This window comes from Henckelia pumila, chromosome 1 (genome assembly GCF_033568475.1).
Source record: "Henckelia pumila isolate YLH828 chromosome 1, ASM3356847v2, whole genome shotgun sequence".
In the NCBI taxonomy this organism is placed as follows: domain Eukaryota; kingdom Viridiplantae; phylum Streptophyta; class Magnoliopsida; order Lamiales; family Gesneriaceae; genus Henckelia; species Henckelia pumila.
In genome coordinates this window covers 89076240-89103685 of record NC_133120.1, presented here as the reverse complement: position 1 = coordinate 89103685, position 27446 = coordinate 89076240, and the positions used below count along the sequence as shown (strand labels likewise).

At 37.5% G+C, this 27446-nt stretch overlaps 2 protein-coding genes across 2 annotated transcripts; one reads left to right on the top strand and one right to left on the bottom strand.

Moving 5' to 3' along the window:
• Positions 1 to 14801: 14801 nt before the first annotated feature.
• On the top strand, positions 14802 to 18916 carry LOC140875778 (tryptophan aminotransferase-related protein 2). Its single transcript, XM_073279563.1, has 6 exons — positions 14802 to 14958; positions 15293 to 15559; positions 17305 to 17608; positions 17705 to 17985; positions 18133 to 18437; positions 18529 to 18916. The coding sequence occupies exons 2-6, from the start codon at positions 15333 to 15335 to the stop codon at positions 18714 to 18716; spliced, it is 1305 nt and encodes a 434-aa protein (XP_073135664.1). The 5' UTR covers positions 14802 to 14958; positions 15293 to 15332; the 3' UTR covers positions 18717 to 18916.
• An 883-nt stretch (positions 18917 to 19799) lies between these two features.
• LOC140876343 (histone deacetylase 6-like) lies at positions 19800 to 24857 on the bottom strand. Its single transcript, XM_073280299.1, has 6 exons — positions 24261 to 24857; positions 22516 to 22956; positions 22230 to 22372; positions 21134 to 21224; positions 20901 to 21042; positions 19800 to 20174 (listed from the first exon to the last, which is right to left on the bottom strand). Exons 1-5 carry the CDS (start codon positions 24801 to 24803, stop codon positions 20947 to 20949), a joined length of 1314 nt encoding a protein of 437 aa, XP_073136400.1. The 5' UTR covers positions 24804 to 24857; the 3' UTR covers positions 19800 to 20174; positions 20901 to 20946.
• Positions 24858 to 27446: the final 2589 nt, after the last annotated feature.

Genomic DNA, 27446 nt, shown 5'->3' with positions numbered 1-27446 from the left:
TCAACTGCATAGATGAGGTAGCCCTCCCCACCTGACTCCAAGACATGACATGCCTTCAAAGCCGAAACAAGTGGCATCGGAGGTCGCGCACCCTCACCATAAAAATACCAGCTATCACCCTCAACCGGATGAAACTGTACCAGACGCTGATAAAAATCCACAGTAGCGTGATACAAAGTCAGCATATCTATTCCCAAAATACAATCAAAATCCGTCATCGCTAATATCATCAAATTAGCCGATAACACATTACCCTCAAATTCCAGAAGGCAACCCATCACTAGACGCTTAGTTACTACCTCCTGCTCCAACGGAGTAGATACAACTAAATCCATATCTAATGATACGTAAGGTAATCTATGTCTCTTAACGAAGCGACTAGAAATAAAGGAATGCGATGCTCCAGTATCAATTAATACAAGTGCAGGAATACCACATAACAAGAAGTTACCTGCCAACATGCGATCGCTTCCCTCAGTAGCCTGCTCCTGAGACAGAGCAAACACCTGCCCTTGAGTCTGGGGATGATAACCAGAAGAACTCTGTGGTGCTGGCTGCTGACGTGGAAAAGTAGAAGCCTGAGATCCAACCTGGGATCCCGATCCACTAGCAGAACCCATGCGCTGAGGACAATCTCTCCGCAGATGTCCCTGCTGACCACAAATATAACACGCCCCAGTAGCTCTCCGACATGAAGCTGCAGGATGCTTCCCACCACAGTGGCTACAAAACTCCTCCTTCTTCTTATTCTTCCCAAAGCGGAAAGTACCTCGTGAACCACAAGAACCAGACGAAGTAGTAGGAGTAAAAGAAGACGTAGGTACAGATGGCACAACAGATTGAGCTCGAGGCTCAATAAATCCACTAGGCTGTGCTGGCATCATCAACTGTCCACGCCTGTTGCTGGTCTCCACAAGACGGCAACGGTTCACCAAAGTCTCATAAGACACCGGGTCATCACAGACGACAACCTGAGAATAGATATCTTGGTTCAGGCCTTGCAGAAAGATATCATACTTCGACGCATCACTCGCATTAATATGAGGACTGAAAGGTAGCAGATCAAGAAATCGCTGCTGATACTGATCAATAGTCATTGATCCTTGCCTCAAAGTAAGCAACTCCATAGATCGTGCTTGGCGAACAGCCGGAGGAAAATACAATTTCTGAAACTCCCGACAAAAATCCCCCCAAGTCACCTGTCCTCTCTCAGTACGTGCCTGAGCAACCTTGGCATCCCACCAAAAACGTGCTCTATCCTCTAGAACGAATTCTAGAACTTCCAATTTCTGATCCTCAGTACAATCGAAAGCACGAAAAGTACTCTCGAGTTTAGACATCCAGCTTCTAGCTTGTTCAGGATTCTCGCCTCCCACTAAGGGTTTCGGTCCTACCTGCATGAACTTATTAATAGTATAGCGACGTCGACCCTCATGAGGACGATGTTGATCATCCTGATGATGATGGCGACGATGATGATGACCACTTCCCTGGCCAACACTACCGTGACTCTCGTCAGCCATATCCTGAAAAGAATTGCACATTAAAATCCCAAATGCGCAAGAATTACTCAAGACTAAACTAAATCCCAAGTACTAATCCCAAAATCTAAGCATGCTCTGATACCAAAAATGTAGTGACCCTGCATGAAATCACCTACTAACTGGCAACTAATAGCATGCATTAAACTTAATACAGCAAAATACTTAACAGAGTAAAAACGTGCGGAAACTTAACCATAATTTACATATCAGCTTAGTAATATAATTCAGGCTTAATACTGTAATGATACAACCAAATCGAAATCTTAAACAGTAAACATTATACAGCTATATCGAATCCTACTGTATAATAAAATCCTCAAGGCTCCTGCTCCCTAGTCCTGCCTTGAACTACCAGCTCCGTCCATTCTGCGACCTGCCCCATGGAATAGGGTGTCCAAGATAACAACTAGGACGTGAGCGCTACGTCCAGTACATAGACATGAGTAAACATATGTATATAATGCATGCAACATGATGACTGGTAAAAGATCATCTGAAAAGTCATGCTCAGAACCGGCGCCATATGAGTGCTGCCACCGCACGGATGAACCTCTGGGTGCAACCACACTCGTCCAGTACACCAGAGTAGACAGACATAAATGCCCCCGCCGTCGCGGTACTCTCAGTGACAGACTATCGAATATAGAGCTGAGCGGCTCTATAGTCAGGTATAACAAAGTATAGGCTCAACGTGTATATGCACATGACATATGAATATAGAAAACGGTAAATCATATCTCATGCCATATAATAATGCCAAATAAATGCAACATATAAACATGTATACTCGCTGGCAATCTCAGTCCATGTGTACGTACCTCTAGGCTAGTTCAAGTATAATAGGATCCTAGGTTCCAAGCCTATATTCAAAAGTTCACCGTATCACTACATAAATTCTATAAGCCTTAACTAAAAGCTAATAAGTACTCCCAAAACTTAAATATATTCCCGGACCATACCTTCGTCCGTAGTTAGCCCTTTGGAGTCGCTAGTCCCGGATGACTATAACCACCCCTTGGTTATTCCAGAACCTCTATTATAACTGATAGGGCCCTCAAGTGTATAACTCACACTATATAACTGAAGAAGGAAACTCAGGAATTCGTAATTGAAAATGAACTCTGAACGGCCCTATTTATAGCCAAATTTCTCGGCCAGGATCGGAACTTCCGATTTCGGGATCGGAGCTTCCGATCCAGCTCATTGCGTGCATGTCTGCCACGCCAGGATCGGAACTTTTGATCTACGATCGGAGCTTCCGATCTGCTCTATGACCGACACTTGTCAAAACTCGCGACTGAGTCATCGATCATTTCTGACAGCTGGGGATCGGAACTTCCGTTCCAGGATCGGAGCTTCCGTTCCGATCGGAGCTTACTATCCGGGATCGGAGCTTACTATCCGGGATCGGAACTTACTATCCGGCCCAAAATGAAAAAGCCCAAATTTTACTTCTGAAGTCCAATAACACTCCGAAATTGGTTAAATACCAACCCTTAATCATGTTTAAGATATTATTATCTTAAAATGGTATCTGGGTTACTACATAACTGTTCAATTTTCGGTTATTCTGCTCATGTCTTGATAGATACGGGTGCTTCCCATTCTTTTATCTCTGAGAAATTCGTATTATTGCATGCTTTGCCAACTGAATTGTTGCCTACAGTAGTAGCTGTTACTTCACCTTTGGGTGGAGGAATTGTTTCTGTCAGATTAGTCAGGAACTGTGAACTGTGTTTTGAAGGAAATTTGTTAGAATTCGACTGTATTGTACTTGGACTATCAGATTTTGATTGTATTGTCGGGATAGATGCTTTAACCAAGTACAGGGCGACAGTCGATTGTTTCCAGAAAGTTGTCAGGTTCAGACCGGAAATGGCAGATGAGTGGAAATTCTTTGGTAAGGGTTCTCGATCTAGAATTCCTTTGATTTCAGTGTTATCTATGACTCGTTTGCTACAGAGAGGTGCAGAAGGATTTTTGGTGTATGCAGTTGATGTACTGAAATCTAGCCCAGATTTGGTCGATATACCAGTGGTTAGAGAATTTGCGAATGTGTTTCCGGAAGATGTTCCAGGATTGCCACCCATTCGAGAGGTTGAATTCAGCATTGACTTAGTGCCAGGTACTCAACCTATTTCAAAAGCTCCTTATCGTATGGCACTTGTTGAATTGAGAGAGTTGAAGGAACAGCTTGAGGATTTGATTGCCAAGGGATACATCAGACCTAGTGTATCGCCTTGGGGTGCTCCTGTGCTTTTTGTTCGAAAGAAGGATGGTTCTATGCGGCTCTGTATTGACTGCCGCCAATTGAATCAGGCTACAGTTAAGAACAGGTATCCTTTACCCAGAATAGATGACCTTTTTGATCAACTGCAGGGTTCTTCTATCTATTCTAAGATTGACCTGAGGTCAGGCTACCATCAGCTGAGAGTGCGAGAGGAAGATGTTCCTAAGACCGCATTCAAAACGAGGTATGGTCATTTCGAGTTTATAGTCATGCCGTTCGGATTGACTAACGCTCCAGCGGTTTTTATGGGATTGATGAACCGTATCTTTCAGCATTATTTAGATGAGTTCGTCATTATCTTTATCGATGATATTCTTATCTACTCGAAGAACCGTACTGACCATGCAGAGCACTTGAGGACCGTACTGCAGATTTTGCGAGTTGAGCAGTTGTTTGCCAAGCTGTCTAAGTGTGAATTCTGGTTAGATCGAGTTGTCTTTCTCGGTCATATTATTTCTAAAGATGGGATTTCTGTCGATCCCAGCAAGATTGAAGCGGTTATGAATTGGCCTAGACCTACTTCAGTGCCGGAGATCCGAAGCTTCATGGGTTTAGCTGGTTATTACCGTCGTTTCATCGAGGGTTTCTCATCTATTGCCAAGCCAATTACCCAGCTGACTCAGAAGAATGCGCCTTTTGTTTGGACTCCAGATTGTGAGGCTAGCTTTGTTGATCTGAAGGGGAGACTGACCAGTGCTCCAATTCTTTCTATTCCGAAGGGTACTGAAGGTTTCACAGTCTATTGTGATTCTTCTAACCGAGGCTTGGGTTGTGTTCTTATGCAGCATAAGCATGTGGTGGCGTATGCATCGAGGCAGCTGAAACCGCACGAGACTCGTTATCCGGTTCATGATCTTGAACTAGCTGCGATCGTCTTTGCTTTGAAGATCTGGCGTCACTATCTTTATGGTGAGTCCTTCGAGATCTTTTCTGATCATAAGAGTCTTAAGTACTTGTTTTCTCAGGCAGAGCTGAATATGAGACAGAGAAGATGGTTAGATCTGTTGAAGGATTTTGACTGTGAAATCAAGTACTATCCGGGAAAGTCGAATGCAGTTGCAGATGCCTTGAGCCGAAAGCTTTGTTCTTTATCTCTTTCTACTATTGGTATTTCTCAGTTGATCGATGATTGTTGCATTTCTGGTTTAGAGTTTGAAACAGATAGGGAGACTATCAGAGTGTTTGCTATTCAAGCCGAACCGGAGTTGTTTATTGCAATCAAAGAAGCACAGAAGTCTGAGCCGAGCATTCAGGTTTCAGTAGAGAAATTCAGATCTGGGCATCAGTCTGAATTCCAGGTTAGAGATGAAGTCTTGTTTGTGAATAACCGTCTTGTTGTGCCTGATGTTCCGGAGTTGAGACAGCGTATTATCCGAGAGGCTCATTGCAGTCGGTTTAGTATTCATCCTGGAGGTCGTAAGATGTACAACGATCTGAAGAACCAGTTTTGGTGGAAGAGAATGAAGAGCTACGTAGCGAGGTTTGTATCTCGGTGTTTGAATTGTCAACAGGTGAAAGCAGAACGGAAGCGACCAGGAGGTCTGTTGCTCAGTCTATCTGTTCCTGAATGGAAGTGGGATCACATTTCCATGGATTTCGTCACGAAGCTACCATGATCCGTTCGAGGATGTGATGCCATTTGGGTAGTGATCGACCGATTGACGAAGTCTGCGTGTTTTATTCCGTACAGGATGACGTATCGTCATGATCAGATGGCTGAGTTGTATGTTAGCAATGTTGTGAGATTGCATGGTATGCCGAAGTCGTTCGTTTCAGACAGAGATCCTAGATTCACTTCTCACTTCTGGCACAGTCTTCAGGGGGCACTTGGTACTCGATTGCATCTGAGTACAGCTTATCATCCTCAGACCGATGGACAGTCAGAGCGGACTATCCAGACGTTAGAGGATATGCTGCGTGCGGTAGTGCTAGATTTTGGCACTAGTTGGCAGGATTCTTTGCCTCTTGTCGAATTCTCTTACAACAACAGCTTCCAAGCAAGTATCGGTATGGCGCCTTTTGAGGCATTGTATGGTAAGAAATGCCGATCTCCGTTGTTTTGGGATGATTTGTCCGAGTCACCAGATTTGGGACCGGATATGCTTAGAGATATGGCAGAGCAGGTTAAGATCATTCAGACCAGAATGAAGTCAGCTCAAGATAGACAGGCGAAGTATGCGAACGTCAGACGTAGACCTCTGAGTTTTGAGCAGGGAGACCGCGTTTTCCTTAAGATTTCTCCGTTCAGAGGCACTGTCAGATTCGGTAAGAGAGGAAAGTTATCTCCGAGATTCATCGGTCCGTACGAGATTCTTGAGAAGATAGGCGATCTTGCCTATAGACTTGCACTTCCTCCGTCTTTATCTGGTATTCACGACGTTTTTCACGTCTCTATCCTGCGAAAGTATCATCCAGATCCTACTCACATCCTTCAGCCTGACGAAGCCGAGTTAGACGAGACTCTGAGCTATTTTGAACGACCGATTCAGATCCTTGATCGGAAAGAGAAGCAACTCAGAACCAAGTTGATTTCATTAGTGAAACAGTGGAGCCGTCACGGAGTCGAGGAAGCGACTTGGGAGACAGAGTCTGACATGAGACAGCATTTTCCAGAGTTATTCAGTTGACGTGAGTTCTTCTTACTGTCTTTAGTTCTTTATTCTATCTTATGAGTTGTGGTTTTCGTTGATTTCGAGGACGAAATCTCTTCTTAGTGGGGGAGAATTGTAAAGCCCCGTTTTTATCTTAATTAAGCTTATTTGAGATAATCAGAATTTCCAGAGTTAATGAGCCGACTTTTTATTGATCGGGGTCTATTTTGTAAATTTTGGAAATTTCAGGGACTAAAACGCAAAATTTGAATTTGTTATATTATATACTCTTGGAATTGGATTGACCAAGTCTCCTTTTTCTCCTTCTTCTTCTTCTCCATCGGCCTCTCTCCATTAGAGACGCCCAAAGCTTTCTCCAAGCTCTTATAATCCAGTCCGAACTCGATCCGTCCGTTGGATATTAATTCTGAAGGCAGATTAGTGATCACAGCAGTGAGAGCTCCGTTATACCGTAAGTATTTCTCCGATCGGATATGTTTTATTTTTTGGAGGTTCTTAGAATCGATTTAGATTCTAGTATGTTGTTCTTGGCGGAGTTCTGATCGTTTATTATCTGTCGGTTTTGAATTAGAGCGACGTTTGGAATTGTTATGATTTTTGGAAGCTATTTTCGAAAATGTGAGTTTTGAGATGTGTTGGGTTTACCTTGTTGTTGTTGTATTAGCATTGAATTGAGTTGTTATCGGTATTGAACTGCTGTCTGCGTTGCCGGTTTGTTCAGTTTATAACCGTTATGCCGTCGGTTTGAGTTTTGGGGATTTCGAACCGTATTTGAGTTGTTGAACTAGACTTGTAAGTTGATCGTGGTTATTGATCATTCTTTTGTCTCCGTAACAGATTCGTTTGGAGGTACCAAGCCCAGAGTTAGCAGCTGTTTGATCGTTTCTGAGATTTGAACAAAGAACGGTATAGAGAATTTCCTTGAACCGTTGCCTCGTTGTTGTTAGATTGTATAGTTGTTGATACAATCTCTTTTGTAGTGTATCTAGAGTTGGGAGCTACTGCATTGAAAGGTAAAAGCAGTCATCGTAACGGGATAGCATACTCGGGACTGTGGTTCTCGAGTTTCCCCTTTGAAATCACATACTTGCATTTACACTTGTTCTAGCATGAGGAACTTGTGTCTTGTTTGATTGTATTGGCTTTTGTTAAATGGCTTATGTGTTATGTTTTTGTTATACATTCATCTTGAGCCAATCTTGTTTTCAGCGGGCAGAACCGCCCTTTTTGTTTAGACGTTTGGGAACTATGATTGAGTGGCCTAGGTCGTAGTCGTTTCGCCTAGTGCTAGCATACTCATTATAGTTGCTCAAAGTCTAGAGGAGTGAGATACGTGGCACCACCTCGATTGGGAGAGTCGGTGAGTTGTTACGTGATCTTATCCTCGGGATCCCAAAAGCACAGCAGCAATCCCTCGTTTATCAGATTGATATCCCGGTTTAAAAGACATGCATTCATTATGTTATTATTGATTTCTTTGTTGTATTGAAAGCATGTTGATTGTTGTATTAATTGTTATGTTGCTTTTACTGGGAATGTCGTTCTCACCGGTTATCCGGCTGTTGCTTTGTTTTGTATGTGTACTTGGCAACAGGTGGGGCAGGATCAAGTCAGAAGAGGCATGGTTAGCTCCGAGGGAAAGTTGTAGCAGTGAGACTCGGTTTAGAAGTCGTGTCAGCATGTCTACCTAGTGTTGTTAGAACATGTTTAGATAACGAACTTCATTATTATGTTGTATTGTCATGCAAGCTTTGCCGTGTTATTATCGTTGTATGTCCTACTTTGGAGTAGTTGTTAAACATTAGCACTTCATGTATTAATTGGAGGTTTCGTGTTGTAATGCATGCTTTCGAGTTGATGCATTGGATTAGCTTTTAGCTTGAGTTTCTATGCATTTTTTTTCTGCTGTTCTGTTTCTGCTGTAGGAGGGCGCCCGAGCTGCATTTTTTAGCAGCCCGAGCGCACCCCACTCTGAGAACTCAGTAGCGCCTCTGTCCAGGGCGCGCTCGAGCGGCGGTTTTTGGCCGCCCGAGCGCGGCCCTTTTTAAAAAAAAAAAAATTTCCTTTGCTTTGCTTGTAGTTCTTAGATCTTGTATGCTTAATTATTGTTTACTCCTTAATTAGATGTTTAGAACCGAGGTCTCACATCTTTGCTGGACCAAGATCCTTCATCTCAAACTCTGATTTGAGTTTGTCTTTGAGCTTCATAATCTCATTCATATTTTCACATACTATGAGCATATCATCAACATAGAGTAGGAGAAAAATGGTGTAGCTGGCAGGGTCCTTCTTGTAGTACACACAGTTGTCATATTTGCTTCTTTCAAAAGAATTGCAAATCACGAAATTGTCAAAACGCTTGTACCACTGCCTTGATGATTGTTTCAAACCATACAGTGACTTCTGCAACAAACACACTTTGTTTTCCTGGCCTGGTATCTCATATCCCTAGGGTTGTTTCATGAAAATGGTCTCATCTAAACTGCCATGTAAGAATGCAGTTCTCACATCCATCTGTTCTAGTTCCATATTCATTGTTGCTGTCAATGCCAACAGAATTCTTATGGATGTATGCTTAACAACAGGTGAAAATACCTCATTAAAATCGATACCCTCTCTTTGAGTAAATCCTTTGGCTACTAGTCTAGCCTTGAATCTGGTATTTTCAATTCCTGGGATGCCTTGCTTTATTTTGAATACCCATTTGCTACCTACTACTTTTCTGTTTTTAGGTAGCTCCACCAATTTCCATGTATCATTCCTTTTGAGTGAACCAATCTCCTCAAGCATGGCATCCATCCATTGCTGTTTATGCTTGGAACTCATAGCTTCTTTATAACTATTTGGTTTACTGTCACTCAAAGTTTCTGATACATTAAGAGCATATGATATCAAATCTGCATATCCATATTTATCAGGCGGTTTGATAGTTCTTCTAACTCGGTCTTTTGCAAGATTTTAATCTTTCAAATCAAGGTCACCTTTTGAGTGATCAATGGCATCTCCTTCTGTATTTCGAATCTGCTGTTTATGCTCAGGATAATTTTCTTCATGTGACTCCACCATAATGTAATCATCCTTGCTAGAATGCTCATCCAGGATTGCTTCCTTTTCCAGGGGTGTGTCTCTTAACATATCATCTTCATTGAAAGTAATGTCCCTACTGATCACAGCCTTACCATGCCCATTTTCTGAAATCCAAACTCTATATCCTTTGGTTCCTTCTGTATATCCAAGAAATATAGATTTCCTTGCTCTCGGTGCAAGCTTACCTTCATTCACATGTATATAAGCAGTGCATCCAAAGACTCTTAGTGCTTGGTAATCTGATGATTTCCCTGACCACACCTCGATGGGTGTTTTGAAATTCAATGTTGTTGAAGGACACCGGTTAATGAGATAGCATGCTGTAGTGACAGCTTCTCCCCAAAACTTTGGGTCAAGCTTTGCATTTGAGAGCATGCATCTCACTCTTTCTAGCAAAGTCATGTTCATTCTTTCAGCTAGTCCATTTTGCTGTGGGGTATGTCGTACAGTGAAGTGTCTAGCAATTCCTGCTCTTTTACACAGATCAGTGAACTCATGGCTGAGGTATTCCAAGCCATTATCTGTCCTTAGCCTCTTTATCTTTTTGCTTGTCTGGTTCTCAACCAATGTTTTCCAATCAATGAACTTCTGTAGAGCCTCATTCTTGTGTTTCATTGTGTACAACCAGACTCTCCTGGAATAATCATCTATGAATGTTATGAAGTATCTAGAGCCTCCATGTGTCTGATTTCTTGCAGGCCGCCATACATCCGAGTGTACATAATCCATTGTACCTTTGGTCCTGTTCTCAGCCTTTTTAAATTTGACTCTAGTCTGCTTCCCCAGTACACAATGTTCACAGAAATCCAGTTTGCTTATTTGGTCCTTACCAAAAGCACCTTGCTTGTTTAACTCAACCATTCCCCTTTCACTGATGTGTCCTAGCCTAATATGCCATAACTTGGTTCTGTCTTTATTTTCTTCTGCACTCAGGGCACTTTGTTCAATACATGGTTTGCCTTCCAGCACATATAAACCATTATGTCTCAATCCTTTCATAACCAGCATCACACCCTTTGTGATGTTAAGGACTCCATCTTTGGCTCTGAATTCATACCCCTTCTGATCTAGCATACCAAGTGATATTAAGTTTCGTTTCAATCCTGGTACAAACCTTACCTCAGATACAGTTTTAACAGTACCATTACTCAACTTAAGCTTAACAGATCCAATGCCCTCTATTTGACATGCCATATTATTTCCCATCAAAACTTTTCCACCTTTGATTTTAGTGAAGCTACTGAACCAATCTTTACATGGAGTCGTGTGGAATGAGCATCCAGAGTCTAGAATCCATTCTTGCTCAAACTTATCAGTAGTTACTAGCAGAACATCAGCACTCTCATAGCCATCCTCAGCTACTGCTGCATCCTCTGACCCAGACTCCTTTTCTGTATGTTTCTTATTCCTCTCAGGGCAATCTTTTCTAAAATGCCCCTCTTTATTACAGGTGAAACATCTCCTGTGGAACTTGGTTCTTGACTTTGATCGAGACTTGTACCTTGGTTTAAATTTTTTTTTATCTGATCTTCCCCTAACATAAAGTCCTTCACTCTGATCATTACCATGGACTCCAGCCCTCTTATTCAATTCTTTAGACATCAGTGCAGAGTTGACTTCCTCCAATGTCAGGGTTTCTTTACCATAGATCATGGTATCTTTCAGATTATCATATACATCAGGAAGTGAACGCAGCAACAACAGAGCTTGATCCTCATCTTCAATTTTAATCTCTATATTCTCAAGGTCCAAAACGATTTTATTGAAATCATCAATATGATCTTCAATCAACTTACCGTTTGGCATCTTGAATGTATACAGCTTTTGTTTAAGAAAAATCCTATTCGCAAGAGATTTAGTCATGTAGAGGTGTTCTAATTTCAACAGATCGCAGCAGTTGTGGTCTCCTTAGAAATTTCACGCAGCACCTTGTCTCCAAGGCTCAAGATCAGGGCGCTATGAGCCTTCGCAATGATTTCTTTCTTGTCAACTCCCTTGATTTTCTCAGGCATATTGTCATCCCCTAGGAGCGCATCTTCGACTCCATTCTGGACCAACAATGCCCTCATCTTCAATCTCCATAAACTGAAGTCATTCTTGCCCGTAAATTTCTCGATATCGAATCGCGTGGTGCTCATCTTCAAACGAGGCTCTGATGCCAGTTTGTTATGATCTTTATCAACCTTCAATGAATTCTTATCGAGATGATCACAATTTACGCAAGAACACAGCAATAGAATCGTGCAAATGGAACATGAAATCAAAGAAAGAACACGCAAGATTATAGTGGTTCGGATTCAAAATAATCCTACATCCACTTGCTTGGGCTCAAATTCACTATCACCCAAAAATGGAATCAAGAAGTGTATCTTGTTTACAATGAACTTCTCACACTGCTTTTGTGATCGCACATGCATGTATATATATATCCACTCTCAAAACCCTCGCACACATTCTCATATACAACTGCAGCAGCTCTCACGGCAAAAATGAATCCATCCTTCTGAGATCCGTGTGCATGCACCAGTTATATCATATCATAACTGATTCTTGGTTAGTTGAGTGGTTGTTGCAGCCCTTTTATCCCATGCATCAGCACTCCACAGCTTCTTGTGCATGCTCAAACCTTGAGCCAATCAACCAACAGAATGAAGTATGTAATCCAACTTAACACCTTATAATAAAAAAATATTTGAAAATATAAATATTATATGCACAGTGAGTGTGTGTGTGTGTGTGTGTGTGTGTTATAGACAACCAATATTTTTAATATACTCTTTTAAAAAAATTTCTCGTTGTTCATCACTTTTGGCCTATATATTCCATAAATTAAAATAACTCCCCACCCTCTATTCGAATTGTATATAACATCAAGTTCTATACATCGAATTCCATTTGCATTTCAAAAGATTAACATGTAAAATGCGCTAGTACGTCTTAGTCTATAGTTTGTCGTCCGAGAGACAAAATTATTATCCATGGTGTGTTTGGATTAAAAAGTTAAATGACGTTTTTTTATTAAAAAAATGTTTTTATTGTTTAATATGTGTAAGGTTTATAATGGTTTTAAAAACACTTAAGTAAGCTAAAATAAGTGATTTTCTAAAAGACTCATATTTAAATCTTTTCAATTGTCTTTTTCTAATAAATCAAATAAAAAAATTATTTTTCATATATTTGTCCAAACACAAAATTATTAAAAATTTTAATTAAAAAAAAACTTTTAAAATCCAACTTAAAAAAACAAGCACTTTTAAAAAAAATGTTTTTTAATTATCGTTCTAATCTATTATTAAAATTTCCAAACGAATGTTAGAAAATACAATATAAAATTTGAAAAAATAATTTTATAAACCAAAGACAATTATCCATCTAGAATTGAATATAACTCCACGCTAGTTCTCAAAAATGTTATTTAATTTCATATGACTCTTTTAGTCTTAGTAGGGGACCTTGTAAGCACAGCGACTGACATTAGCCGACTTCAATGTGAAGGAAAATCTGCAACTGGGCTGAGGTCCAAAAATTGATGGGTTGTGACCCATTTCATCGAGAATGGACCACTTCTCATTTTGGGCCTGCTCACGGATGGCGACTAATATTAATTACGAGATCTAAGCAAGATCCAGCCCATTAACTTCGGCAATGTGAATGTGGTCCCCTCGTATTCCAATGTTGTCAGTGGATGTCTGATTTTGTAGACCCGATTTAGGCCTAAGAGTTGAAAAGATCTTCACTGTAAATTTTTTTTTTCAAGTTTTATATAAATTTATGTTCAATTATTTTATAGTTCTCATAAAAATCTACATTTCTATAATATAATTTTTGAGTGTATTTTTTTAAAAAAAATTAATTATTATTAGAGGAAACGTTTTCAACGAGGATTTGATAAATCTATGAATAAAATTTTACTAAAGGATATTATAATTATACATAAAGTTGTAACGTATAATTCTCAAGATTGGAAAATATTTTTAACTTACTATATATTTTTATTTATGCTAATAAATGAAATATGCTATCGGTCAATAAAACATATCAGTTAAAGAATAAATGAATCAACTTGCATGCATATTTCTAAAAGTTATGAAGTATTAATAATGCTGATAATTGGCATTGATTGATTCGGGGCACTTTGTGGTAATAAAAATTGACGGGTTAGATGCCTATAGCTCATTACTCTCTTTTCCACTTTTCCAATTAAGCAAAAAGTTTGAAGATGATACATTTATTTTATTTTTAGATCATTCTATATCAACATATATACTATTAAAAAAAATTAAATGCCAAGACTCCTACCGTTGTATTGCATTTGCTTGCATTTTGGATGGATGCATTTTAAATTTTTTTGACTTATTTTGGATAAAAAGATTCAAGTACATTTTAAATCAATCTCATATCAAATTATGTAATGAACTAATTTCAAATACGTACATGATCAGATACATACATACCACAAAACATTATTTTTACATGTGTGTATATATACACATACATATACATATGAGTATGTCTATGTGAAACGATCTAACGGTCTCACATAAAGCTTTTTAAATGTATATCTATACATATTTATTATGTAAGACGGTCATAACATGATATTTTAGTATGATCACAAAAAAAAATTTACAAAAAATAAAAACAAAACTTAACTTAACCGCACCCTTCAATTAGGTGGAAAAAAAAATGTGGGAAAGATGTTATATTTTTTTCTCCACCTTCCCAAAAATGTGGGAAAGAGGATATAAAATTATCATCTTTCCTCTATCACAATATCTATCTTTGTACTCCAAATCAAACACTAATACCATTCACTTTAGCAAAAGTATAATATATAAAAATATAATACAATTTTGATTACTTTGCACACGCAGCGAAAGTATAATATATAAAAATATAATTCTTTTTTGGTTATTTTACACACGTAATGCTTGTGCGATGCCCAGCTATAAATATATGGTAGCGAATAAGTGGGAGAACAAGACTGCTTTTCTTTTTAACTTAGGCTTCCGACCCATAACCTGGAAAGCACAATCACAAAAACAAACGCAGTGGCACGTGAAAAGTTCTCAGAGAAAATAATGGGATTTCTCTCCACCTATTTCGATGGCCCTCCAACGTCCAACTATCTCGTGGTTGCGGGAAGCTGCTGTGCTTTCTAAAATTAATCCATTGCAATTTCTGTTAATTTTTTTACCCAAAACATCTTCGTGAAAAAACAACAAGATTTCAACGTAAAGTTCGCATTTTTTTTACCAATATATATATATGCGTTTACAATAGCTTTGCCCTCTCGAGCATCTCACCAGCTCTCTCTAAAAGCTTGCCCAATATTTGGAAATGTGGGAAAAAAAACACCTTTAGATTCTAGCATTCCCATTTTTTAACAACATTGGGAAGTGGGAATTCTATTCAGGATCTACAGGTAATTGTTTATGTGAATAAATGAATGAGCCATTTGTTTCAAAAAAGAATGAGCCATGTATGGATATTTGTTTTCTAGCATAAAATTATAATATTTCACGTTGTTTTGTTTTGTTCAGGTTTTTAAGTTAGAGCTGTAAAAATTTCCTTTTCAGAATATATATATGCAATATAACCAACCTGAATGGTGAAATAAAAATCATGTCTTTGTATCAATATAGGCATATTCAATCTCCGGTGGGAGCATGGAGCGTTGGCTAGCTCCTTTTGCACTTGTTCTGAATTTTTGTTTGCTTTATGTTTATGTTCCCTAAGATCCCTTTTGTTTTCATCAGGATTTTTCCACACATGGTGAAGGGATATTGAAATCCAAGTATGGAGTTAAAAGCAATGATTTTGGGGCATTTCTTGGCGATTTCTTTAGCCTTGAATTTGGGTTTGCTGTACAGAGACTATTGCAATAGTCAAGAGTTTTTCAGCTCTGAAAATAAGTTGAAGAATGCATCTCTGGTCACAAATCGAGATGCTAACAGTTATATAGTTGAAAATACTGAAGTGACATCTTCTTCAAAAGCTGTTGATGAAACCATTGATCTTGACCAGTAAGTGCTAATCAATTACAATTTACAAAGACCCTCCTTTCTATTCTTGCAACGATAGTTTAATTTTGTTATACTTAGTAAAGTTATTAGGGACGGTTCATTTATGGACTAGACGACTCAAAATATTCGAACTATGGGTTTCTGTTGTTTTGAGAAAATATACATAAAACTCGAGGGAATTATTGCCCCATGCTGATGCTGGTGTATAAACTTGAGTGGGAGAAAAAGGGCCTTTTGTTGTACACTTTTTCTCTAGTAGTTTACCCGACCAAGACAAGAAAAAGTAAAAAAGATAAATCTTGATGTGGGGTTGAACTTGGTACTTCGGATCTTCTTCCAAGTTGTTCTTTCAATTATGCACGAACTTCCCATTCATCTGGTGTTGGAAAAGTGGCGCAAACGTCTTTTCGTTACAATAAAGCGCCACTATTTTGCTCTTTGATTGGAATCTTGACTTATGATCAATGTCCTTTTCCCCCTTGACACAGGAGGTGCTAAAAGTGTGAAATTAGGCTGCCCAAATTAATAGCTAGCTCATCCCTCCCGTTGTTAAGTTTAATATGTATCAAAGTAATGGAAAAGACGAAAACTTTAGTATCTTATGGTGTACTAGGGACTGGACTCAAGAATTGGGTTGAATGAAGGAGATGCATTTTGAATCCGCAAAATTAAAATTTAGAAAAATTACATACAAAGTTTAGAACTTTATTCGATTAAGAGGGGTGATCTGCGCTATACTATTCATCCACCCATGCAGTAGTTAATTACAGAGCGTTGGTTCGATTTTAATGTTATAACTAAAGAGATTCCTTGACATTCTTTCGGTATTTATGTCATGTCTCTTTAGAGACAGGGACAGGTCCTTGTGTGCTAGAGAAATCCAATGGTGCATGCAAGTTGCAACAGCACAGAGAAAAAATTAGTTAGCTTCTTGAATTTATGTTTTTGTTCAAGGCAAATTAGATGGTGATTCTAACCTTTTGCATCTGATATATTTAGACACACTTTGTCCTTAAAAATACGTCAAAATTAAATATTTAGTTGAAGATGAGTAATAAAGGAAAAGGAAAAAACCTGCTTTGAATTTTGTTCTTGTTGGATTCGAGACAGTGTCATGTAACCGATAGGAAGTGTGATGGACCTGTGATGTTTGCTTGTAATCCAATCCAATCATTTGATCGAATGATTGAGCGTGACCAACAAGTTTGGCCCTCCCATTTCATCTTCAAACCTAAAGGAATGGTGAGGACCACTGTCTTTGATTATCGCATGCCAGTAGTGGATGTGAACATGTATATAGGTATATCTAAGAACACACAAGTTTTATGAGCAACATCTTGAGTAGCCGTTGTAGGAGGTGCTGGAGAAGTACCTTGCTTGAGGCGATTTTGGCCGGAATTTGCTCCGCGGCAGTTGGGACATATGCCTTTAGCACCCCAAAGTGTCATGTCATCGGATACTTTCCGAAAGGGAACCTTTTACGGAACCATTTGCTGTAACTTAGAAGGCCATAATTGTCCTGAGGGCTTGTGCTAGTTAGCTCGGTCGCGGGACCCTTTTATGAAACCATTTGCTGTAACAGATGTATTCATTGTGGCTTGAACCAAATTGCACCCTTGAGCCTTTTCAACAAGGATCAAAGTGCACATAGTCCTAATTTATACAGAAATATTTGGAGATTCAAATCTCAAGAGTTTTTTCACTGTTATGCATTGTGTAGTAATTTAAGTATTATCTGTGCACAGCGGTGATCCGACAATGTATGAGAGATATTGGCAGAAAATGGGGGACAAAACTACGGTCCTGATCCCTGGTTGGAGATTCATCAGCTATTTTTCTGATGTCAAAAATCTTTGCTGGTTTCTGGAGCCCGAATTCGCGAATGCTGTCATAAGATTGCACAAGTTAGTAGGCAATGCTGTGACCGAAAATCGCGATATTGTGGTCGGGAGCGGTTCATCACAGCTGATCCAGGCCGCATTGTATGCGGTTTCTCCGCCAAATGCTACAGAGCCCATCGATGTAGTATCCGCTGCGCCATTCTACTCGGTTAGCCATGGTTTCCTAGATCAACTATATATCGATGTAACTTTTAGAATTTTTTTAGTTTCACCTTCACTCTACCAAGATCTTCTACTGTTGCAGTCATATCCATTGATCACGGACCTTTTGAAGTCTGGACTCCACAAATGGGATGGTGATGCAAACAAATTCAAGAAAGATAAGCCTTACATTGAGCTAGTGACATCTCCAAATAATCCAGACGGATTTTCAAGAAATGCTGTGGTGAATCAAGATCAAGGGATACTAATTCATGACTTAGCTTACTACTGGCCGCAGTATACTCCCATCTCCCACGCTGCAGACCACGACATCATGCTATTTACGGTCTCCAAAAGCACCGGTCACGCTGGTTCTCGACTCGGGTAAGCTACATGATTTCTTGATTCCACTGACTGCCCGAGAAACTGCCAACTGCTCAAAATTCAACACATGAAAAAACAGGCCGATTCCTGAAATGGATCTCAAAAAGGGTTCTCAGTTCATGACACATTGTTGGCATGCAATTGCAGATGGGCTCTCGTGAAGGATCGAGAAACCGCTAAGAAAATGATCGAGTTCATCGTGTTAAGCACCATAGGTGTATCAAAAGAGTCACAGATTCGTGCTGCCAAGATTTTACAAGTAGTATCTGATAGCCACGAGCACAAAGGCGACTTTAACGACGACGAAGCCTTCTTTGAACACAGCCATAAACTCATGACAAGAAGATGGAAACAGCTCAGAGACGCAGTGAGCAATGCCAAAATCTTTAGTTTACCCGAGTTTCCCCTCGGGCAATGCACCTTTACCAACAGTTCATTCACATCACAACCTGGTAAAAAACATTTTGTTTTACTTCACAAAGTCATCAAAGCTTTAATGTTCAAAAGTAACTTGTTTTCCCCTCTGATTTTCACTTGTCACAGCCTTCGCTTGGTTGAAGTGTGAAAGTGAAATAGATGACTGTGAAAGCTTTCTTCGCCACCACAAGATACTAACTAGAGGTGGCAAGCATTTTGGTGATGACGAAAAACATGTTCGGATCAGTGTTCTACCACGCGACATGATATTCGATCGATTTATCAAACGATTATCAAGTATCACTTCTTCATAGTATATAAGAACCTTCTTGGTTTGTAAAAGCTCGTACGCATTTTTTGCTTTGTTTCTCTTTACAGTGTTTTTACAAAGTTAATATTTCAAGGAAATCATCTGCGTATGGTTTTCGTCATCATACACTATATATTACTATCATGTAACGAAATGGTTTTTGGTGGGGGATAAATTTATGTTCGCATTGCAATCAACGAGTTATTGAACAGATATTTAAATGAAAAATATATACTTTGAATTTGTTTGACCCTTGTCTCTGGTAGCACATCATCCATGAATTTTAATATTATGCCTAAATTTATCTTTCGCGATTTATGTTTTCTCCAAACTTTTTTAAAAACAAAAAATATTTATATTAATGTTTATGTTACATGTTGTATTTCATACTCTAATATCTTTTTCATCGATTTATTTTATTGATACTCTTACAAAATATTCGACACGTATCCTCAAACATTAATCCATAATACCACAGGGACCATTTTTGAAGTATCTTTCTTGCAGCATATATAATTTTCTGGCGTGGAACTTTTTTTTGACAAATTCATAAATAATGAATTAAAATTAAACTAGAAACCGATCAGGACAAAAAGCTTCGCAACGCCTTCTTACAAAGAAAGTATGATCTTTTTTGACGGATTTTTTTTAAAAAAAAGTATGAAATATTAGTTTAAATTCCCTTCAAATTAGTTCTCGCAATTCCTAATTTATCCGAATCGATTGCATCAATTTGAGCACTCAAAACTGAGACCACGAAGTCTCAGGTTCGATTCTCACTGATTGCGGGTAGATTTTCTAATTTATTTAGGTAGATTTAGGTACTTTCTTAGCTCGAGACAAGTACGTCTCAAGTACATGCTCAAAAGTCCCGTCAGTTATGCGGACAAATTTTACTCTTTAGTGTTGCAATATGATATAATTTCGATATTCGATGCAATTTGTATTAAAAAAAAAAAATTGAGCACTCAAATCATTAGGTACATAAGTTTTTCAAAATAAAATGTTCAGCGCCCTCATTTTTTTTCTTTTCACAATACAAGCAACAAAAAGAATCATTATTTTTTTAAAGGAAAAAACAAAAAGATGCAAACCAATTCCCATCTACTCATAAACTTGTAATTTGATAAACATACAAGACAATCAGAAAGTACAAGTCATAAGCATTAACTATAACACAGACGCAAAGGGACTGTACACAAAACTTGGCAATAACTATAAAGAAATCGCCTGATTACATTTCAGTGTTGCACATATTTTAAGGTCGAAAATCCATCAAAAGCATCCAAGGTTACCCGGCTGGATCCTGTACACTAGGAAGAGGGGAAATGAAAGAGATGGACTAGTCGACGAACCTGAATAGTAAATCATTGTTTTATCCACAACCTAATATCATTCAAGGGAAACCCCCAGTTTGGGTCTTTCGCACCTTCCTTATCGGCTCCATCAAATGACCCAACCCCTGAAACATTAACAATAGTTACAGCCCGAACAATCTTTTTTTTTAATGAGACCAATATGCTTGGTTTGATAAAAATCTCTTTTCACTCATCTATGTTTTATGTCCAGTGTCCTACTCTTATGAATTTTCATTTCCAAATTCTTTAAATCACACATGATTTCACACCTCAAATCATCATTTTCAAACACTAGCACCATAATTACCCAATAACTAATTTTTACAACGTTCTACTAAATAATTATTTTAACAAAACAGCAACTAGTTGCCACCGTATGAACCTTTCAAACATTTTCTCCAAACACCAAGTCAAAATTTCCTACTACTACTCTCAGATTCTGAGAAACTACTTGCATTAAGCCACAAATCTTAATCCCAAGAAACATGAAGTCACATATATCTAGTGTAAGATTATTTTTTACAAGAAGAAGAAATGTACACAACATTGATTTTCATCATGAGAATTTTCCAAAGAGTTTAGTATGATCATCAACTCGTTAGACATGGACTGACAAGATGAGAGCGAACCTACTATCTTTTATTTTCTGCCAATTTCAATAAAAATAGGTTTGCCCAATGTCTTAAGTTCATCAACTCTAACAACTCAAAATTAATATGTAAAACCGCTTTTTGTTCACAGCGCCAATTTCTGCAGCAAATAATGGATATTATCATGAAAATTCTTTCTTTCATTAAAAGACATAGCATAATGACAAGGTCGGAACATACCTCGTACATCCTTTGCTCCGTATATAGACCTGTTAATTCAAATTTCCTAAAGAGAATTCTCATTCTCATCACCTTCAGACTCATAATCCAATTCACCATTCCATATACGAGGTTTTTCCCTCACTTCCATGCCCTCTTCTCTCTGAAAATGAAGCATGCCTGATTTTAAGCATGGAATGATGGAAAGTAAATTAAATTTGAAAGAGTGTTGAGCACTCCCCCAGTAAACTTACCTCTTCCGGAACTTCAGTGGTTGGAGGCATTACTTGAAATGGGACGCTAGGTACATGTTCTAGTTTAGAAAGTTGATCAAGTAGCATATTTCTGTAATTTCAAGGAATCAAAGAGACGTGTGAACAAATAATATCCTTACATACAATAAACAAGAAAAATGCTAAGACCAGTACATAAACATGAAAAGTTCATAATGGCCAAAAACGGCTATTAAGCAAGAAAACTGATGCTTAAAAAGGTTATTTGCAAATGGTCGACATATCAGCCACTGCTTCCAAGGACACTACTCCATTTCAGTCTATAAAATATATGTGCACTTCGAGACTTAAAAGACACTTGAAAATAGCACCAACAAATTTTAGTAAACTATGCTAATTCAAAAGGTCAGTGCATATTGTAACGAGTCATAGTTCCTGCTTCTACACAAGTAAAGAGAGAAGGATATGATTACCATCTGACACTACAGGTTCATTTGTATTCATTGAAAAATCCAGTTTACAATAGATTTTAAATCCTTGATAATTAATTTTTGAATTGTTGTAGTGAACTTCAAATCCATCTCAATATGGAGTTATTTTAAACTCATCCTTCAATTTTTCCCTCACATCCAAATGCAACCCCAGAGAGTTCTAAGAAATTAAACAAAATGAATCTACATAGCATAACATGACTAATGATACAACGTAAAGAGTAAAATTAATGGAAACCAAGACCTGATGAGGCTGAATAAAAGAGTGGTGAATAGAAGCAGACATAAACAATGACTCTCAAGGAAAAACAAATGAAACCCAAAATATTACAAAATACTACCATAAATCTTGTAGTGAAAGAAATGGTGGCTAAGTATTACACCGAAATGTACGAACCAACATAGCTTTTAGGGCCAACAGTTATTATTAGATGTAAGCTGTCAGTAGTCTAAAACAAAACGCTGTGAATTTAAACTAGGAAACTTCGGAAAGACGGACAAAAACTTAACAGCTCAAGTCACTTCCACGACACGCAAAAAGTAGAACAAGTACCTAAAAACAAATTTTGATTGATTTCACTAACGAGATTACTAATTTCAAATGGAACTCGGCGCAAGAAAATCACCTCATTTTCTCCAAATCTCTGTCTGTATTCAGATTTTCCACCGTACTTGGTTCCACATGAAGAGTATAATCAGGGCCAAAGTACTCATAATAATCGTTGTAAGGCAATTTATTATCTGGTTCTACGTCAACTGCAACAGCAGTCTACCAAGAGTAAAAGTTTCAACCATTAGTGATTTCATGTGATTATGACCAACCAAGAAAACACAACAAATAATAACATAGAAATTGCCCGTGTTCCGAGAATCATAAAACACACAGGCATAAGCATAAAGGAGGAGAATAACCTCATAGCACCAGCAACGGGCAACGTTCCGGATTGTATACCCTCCCCCTCCCAAAACCATGAGAGGAACATTAAAAGACCTCAAAAAACGAAGGCAATCTGCATGTCCTTTCACGGACAAATTAAAGCACCCTAACCGATCACCAGCCAATGAATCTGCTCCACATTGAAGAACAACAGCATCTGGCTGGTACACCTCCATGACTTTCTGGATGATGGGACGGAATAAACTTCGGAAATGTTGATCATTTAATCCGTCATTCAATGGAACATTAAGAGCATAATTCTTCCCAGCCGCCACTCCAATGTCTTTGATGTGCCCTGTTCCAGGAAAAAAGTCACCGAATTTGTGAAATGACACGGTCATCACTCGATCAGTGACATAAAAGGCCTCCTCAACGCCGTCTCCATGATGAATATCAATGTCAATGTATAGTACACGCTGCCATTGAAAATACAAAAATCAGAACATAACCCGCCAGATATGAGAGGGACAACTGAAATACTGGTTCTATTGAAGATAGTCTAAAATAATTATAAAAAATCTTGAAAAATTGTATCCATGCATGGATCCAAGAGGAGAAAACAAAGACAACAATTTTTCACTGCTTTGTTATGAAGGGAAGTAGGTAAAGCAATCCAAATAAATAAATTAAAATACAAAGGAGAAACAACAATATGCAAGAGTAATCATGCTACAACTCAGAGTATTCAAATGTTCGTGACAATTATAATAAAGGTTTATTCGTATTTTATCGTGTTTTAGGCGTTTAAGACTTCTTCAACATTATACCCATAAATCACACACAATCTCAAGCATCAGTCACATAATCTCCAGAGAGCAATTATGGCTTCATGAAAGCCCGCACAAACAGAGATAGCAGCACTACACACATTGAAGACATAGAAATGCAAGAACTCGAAACAGGTAGTATGTATTTCAAAAGCAATGAATTCATTATACATATATAAGTGAAATAAACATATGTCAAAGATACCATCTTTGTGTTTCTTAGAGAGTTCTTCAGTTCATGTTATTCATTCGAAAGTTCATTGGTTTCATCCTCCTCTTGAAATTAAGATATCACTCCCATATATTATAAAATATAATCACCTTCAAAATTCTAAATCAGGAACATTTTCAGAAATTTAAATTTAACACAGTTTCAAACATCCAAATATCCCATAAACTTTGGAAAAGTTCTTCATAGACGCGAATTAGGTATCTTTGACAAAAAAAAAATACTTTCAAAAGTGTTGAAAAAACTTTAACAACTAACATATTTGATTTCAAGAGCTAGGCAGTTTTGGAGCTCCATGTCCCTCATTTTGAAAAGCTTAGAGAAAATTTAAACAGAGCTGGTTCTTCCTCGCCGTGCTTTATGTTATGCTTCTCATTCAGTTTTTCCTATTCCAAAAATTCTTAATAAAAACGCCACCTTACTTATTTCTTTATAGGCTATGGAAGTCGAAAGTAGAAACCTTACCAACGGAATCAATGCATGTATCTACGTAATAAATGGAATTGATTCAGCAGTGTTCCGTAGCATGACGCCGCACTTGAGAAAAAAATAATGCAAACAAAAATCGAATTGGGTGGTCAAGTTAAAAAAAACACATCCAAAACCCAAGCAAAGAAAAGCACAGGAAATAAGTATGACATCAAGATTTCATTCTCGTCAAGCCTAAGATGAAAGTGTATGCAACCGAACCAGTAAAAGATTGAAAAGGCTGTATTGATATTACCCTGTGTACTTTGAGTAGCTCAAGAATTCCAAGCACAATATCATTAACATAACAAAACCCGGAAGCCTCACTTTTCTTCGCATGGTGAAGCCCTCCAGCCCAATTTATAGCAATATCCGCGTCCTGTCGATTGAGCTTCACAGCAGCGCCGATAGAACCGCCGGCTGATGCTTGACAGAAGTTAAATAATCCGTCGAACACGGGGCAGTCCTCTCCCACATTAAAACGCTTGAGTTGGCGCGAGTGGGTGTGGTCGAGAAGCGTGTCGGGTGTGACGGATGAGAGAAATTCGACGTATTCAGGAGAGTGGAAGCGTAAGATGTCGGCGGCGGCGGCGGGGAATGGGCGACTGATTTCCATTCGCCGGTGGAGGGAGTAGTGGACGATCAGGTTGTGAGCCATGCGTATGCGATGGGGTTTCATGGGGTGCCCTTGGCCGTAGTAGTAATCGCCGATTGTCGGCTCGTAGAAGTACGACACTCGCCGCTTTCGGGCGTCGGTACATGTAGCAGGTAGCGACGCGCCGCCGCCGGAGTTCACCATCTGTTGGGCCTGTTTATGATGAATTTGTCTCCATCTCCCTTGCTCGATGTTAGGGTTTTTTTAAAATATTAAATAATAATAATATATATAATATATATATATATATAAATATAAAAAACAAAAAAGAACCCAAAAAATTTATTGAAGTAGTCAAATATTTTTTACACAAATAATGATGAAAATAAAATCGCGGCCCTTGCTTTCAATTGGGCCGATATTTCAAAATCAATTGGGCCGATATTGTTAATAGCGGGTTTGAACTTTGAAACCTAGGCCCTTAAATTTAAATTTTTAGAAAAAAATTGTAATTTTGGTCTAATAATTTTGTCACTTTATTATTTTAGTCTTTCGTGTTTTTTAAATTTCAGTTTTGTATTCTATTTTTTGATTTTTTGAAATTTCGTATTTTTTCGTCGAAAATGCTAATATGGCATTACACACGTGCATTCTATGTCAGCGTCACGTAAAATATAAATTACTAAAATTGTAAAAACAAACAAACAAACAAATAAAACGAAGATAATGGACTAAAATCAAAATATAAGGACATAAAGGACAAGATCTTAAATAATAATAATAAATTCATGATAATAACAATAATAATAATGACAGTGATAATATTGGAGATTTTAAAATTAACACCAATAATGATATATTAGGACTAGGAGTGATAAATAAACACTTTTATAAATTTAAAAGATGTTTTAATGTATATTAAAAGTATACGTTAGATTTATATAAGTTGTGGATATATTAAAATCGGTTATTTTATGATATTTTTAATTAAATAATATTTTTGTCTTTTTCTATGAGTATTTTTGGTATTTAAAAGTGTTACACCAAATACACCAAAAATGATTAGTCTAATAGCTCGTTTAGATTTCATAGAATTTTTTTTAAAAAAATGTTTTTTTAAGCTCTAATTTTGTGCTTTTGAAAAAGCTCTAAATTTGACTTTAAAATTGTTTTTTAAGCATTTAAATGACCATCCAAACATCTTATAACCTAAAAAAACATTTTTTAAAAAAAATATTTTTCTGGTCTGGCTTTTGATACCAAACGGAGCATAAAGCTCCGATGCTTTATAATATAGTTTAGATTAAAAAAATGTTATCATCAAATAACAAAAACTTTTATGACATTGTCTCATTGGCAATTTTATGATACAAATATCCAATTCGATTCGATCCTTTAATTATCTTATGTCAAAATTATTCACTCTAAATATGAATCGAGTAGCCTGATCTAACATAATACCTATATTTTTTTTAGCAAACACTCATATAAAAATAATTTCACGTATCAATTTTGTAAAACGAGTATCCGACCATGCCCTACTCATAAAAAAGATATATCAACTCATATGCCAAAAGTGATATTTTTTTATTATAAATATGGATCAAATTGGCCCTCCATCTATAGATATAAATTTGTGAGATCGTCTCATAATGAATCTAACTTTTTTTAATTAATGATTATCAGTAGCATAATTTTAAAACATAACGTGAAGATGCATGGACGAAGATGCAACTTTTATTTGTTTTGCTAATCCGTTTTCCATAAACCTTTGTGGAGGTTTTGGCAATTGGCGGTTCGTTAAGGTATTTTGTTGGTAATACAATCCCAATAGTCTAATGTTATTTTTGAATCCGAGGTCCTTGTAGTGGTTTCGGCTATCACAAATCCGTCGATTTTTGTTGATGTGGTTCCGATCGTATCTTTTATAATTAATCAATTCAACCTAACTACGCAGCAAACAATGTTGTCCACTCCTTAGCTTCTCACGGGTTTTTTATATATAAATAATAATTCCCATGATTTTAAGGACTTTTGTCTTTTGTTTTTATGCTCTGTTGTAAACTTGGATCTAAGTTGAATGAATGAATATGTTTATCTAAAAAAAAAAAGGAATTCTGCTATCTTAAAAAATAAAAAATGTGCTGCTTTCACCATATATTGAAAATAATCATGGATTTTGTTTATTATTATTTTTAGATGTAGGGGAATATTGTCCTAGTCATTGTTTCGTGGATAAATTGGTGCATGTAATTTTCCTTTCTTTTTCCGTGGAATTGAAAATAATTGTGTTGATTATTAGAAAATAAATTTGTTGTTTTTTATTTGAAATGCGGGGGAATACTGTCCCAGTCAATTTTTATTTTTGGCTGAAATTGAAAAGAATCATACGTGATAATAATTGTAAAAGGGGGGAAAAGAAAAGAAAAAGAATTTTGTGTTTTTATTGAAATGTAGGGAATATTGTCCTAGTCCAATTGTCGTGGATAAATTGGGGCATAGATTTCATTTCTCTTTTATTTTATTTTATTTTTTTGTAAATAAAATTGAAAAGAATAGTTTTCCAAAAATAAATAATGTTGTGGTTTTAATTATTTGAAACATAGAAGGGAATATTGTCCATTTGTCCTAGTCATTATTTCGTGGATAAATTTGGAAATTAGTGTTTTCCATGGTGAAATGGACATGATCTGTGATAATTGTTTTTTTTTAAAAATGGAAAAATCAAGAATATTTTGAGATAAATCGGCGCATGGATCTTTTTCTTTTTTGAGCATGAGGCCAGACATTTTTTCCATGCGAGACTTCAGCAATTGATTATCACGATTACATTAATTTCCTAAATAA

Bases quoted from the DNA above. Each gene is read 5' to 3' on its own strand.
- LOC140876343 (XM_073280299.1), bottom strand. From the start codon at position 24,803: ATGGTGAACTCCGGCGGCGGCGCGTCGCTACCTGCTACATGTACCGAC. The intron at 22,373-22,515 runs GTTATTCTCCTC...TACTCTTGGTAG, and splicing joins CCCGTTGCTGGTGCTATGAG to ACTGCTGTTGCAGTTGACGT. The intron at 21,225-22,229 runs GTGATTTTCTTG...TTGAAATTACAG, and splicing joins AGAGATTTGGAGAAAATGAG to AAATATGCTACTTGATCAAC.
- LOC140875778 (XM_073279563.1), top strand. From the start codon at position 15,333: ATGGAGTTAAAAGCAATGATTTTGGGGCATTTCTTGGCGATTTCTTTA. The intron at 17,986-18,132 runs GTAAGCTACATG...ATGCAATTGCAG, and splicing joins CACGCTGGTTCTCGACTCGG to ATGGGCTCTCGTGAAGGATC. The intron at 18,438-18,528 runs GTAAAAAACATT...CACTTGTCACAG, and splicing joins TTCATTCACATCACAACCTG to CCTTCGCTTGGTTGAAGTGT.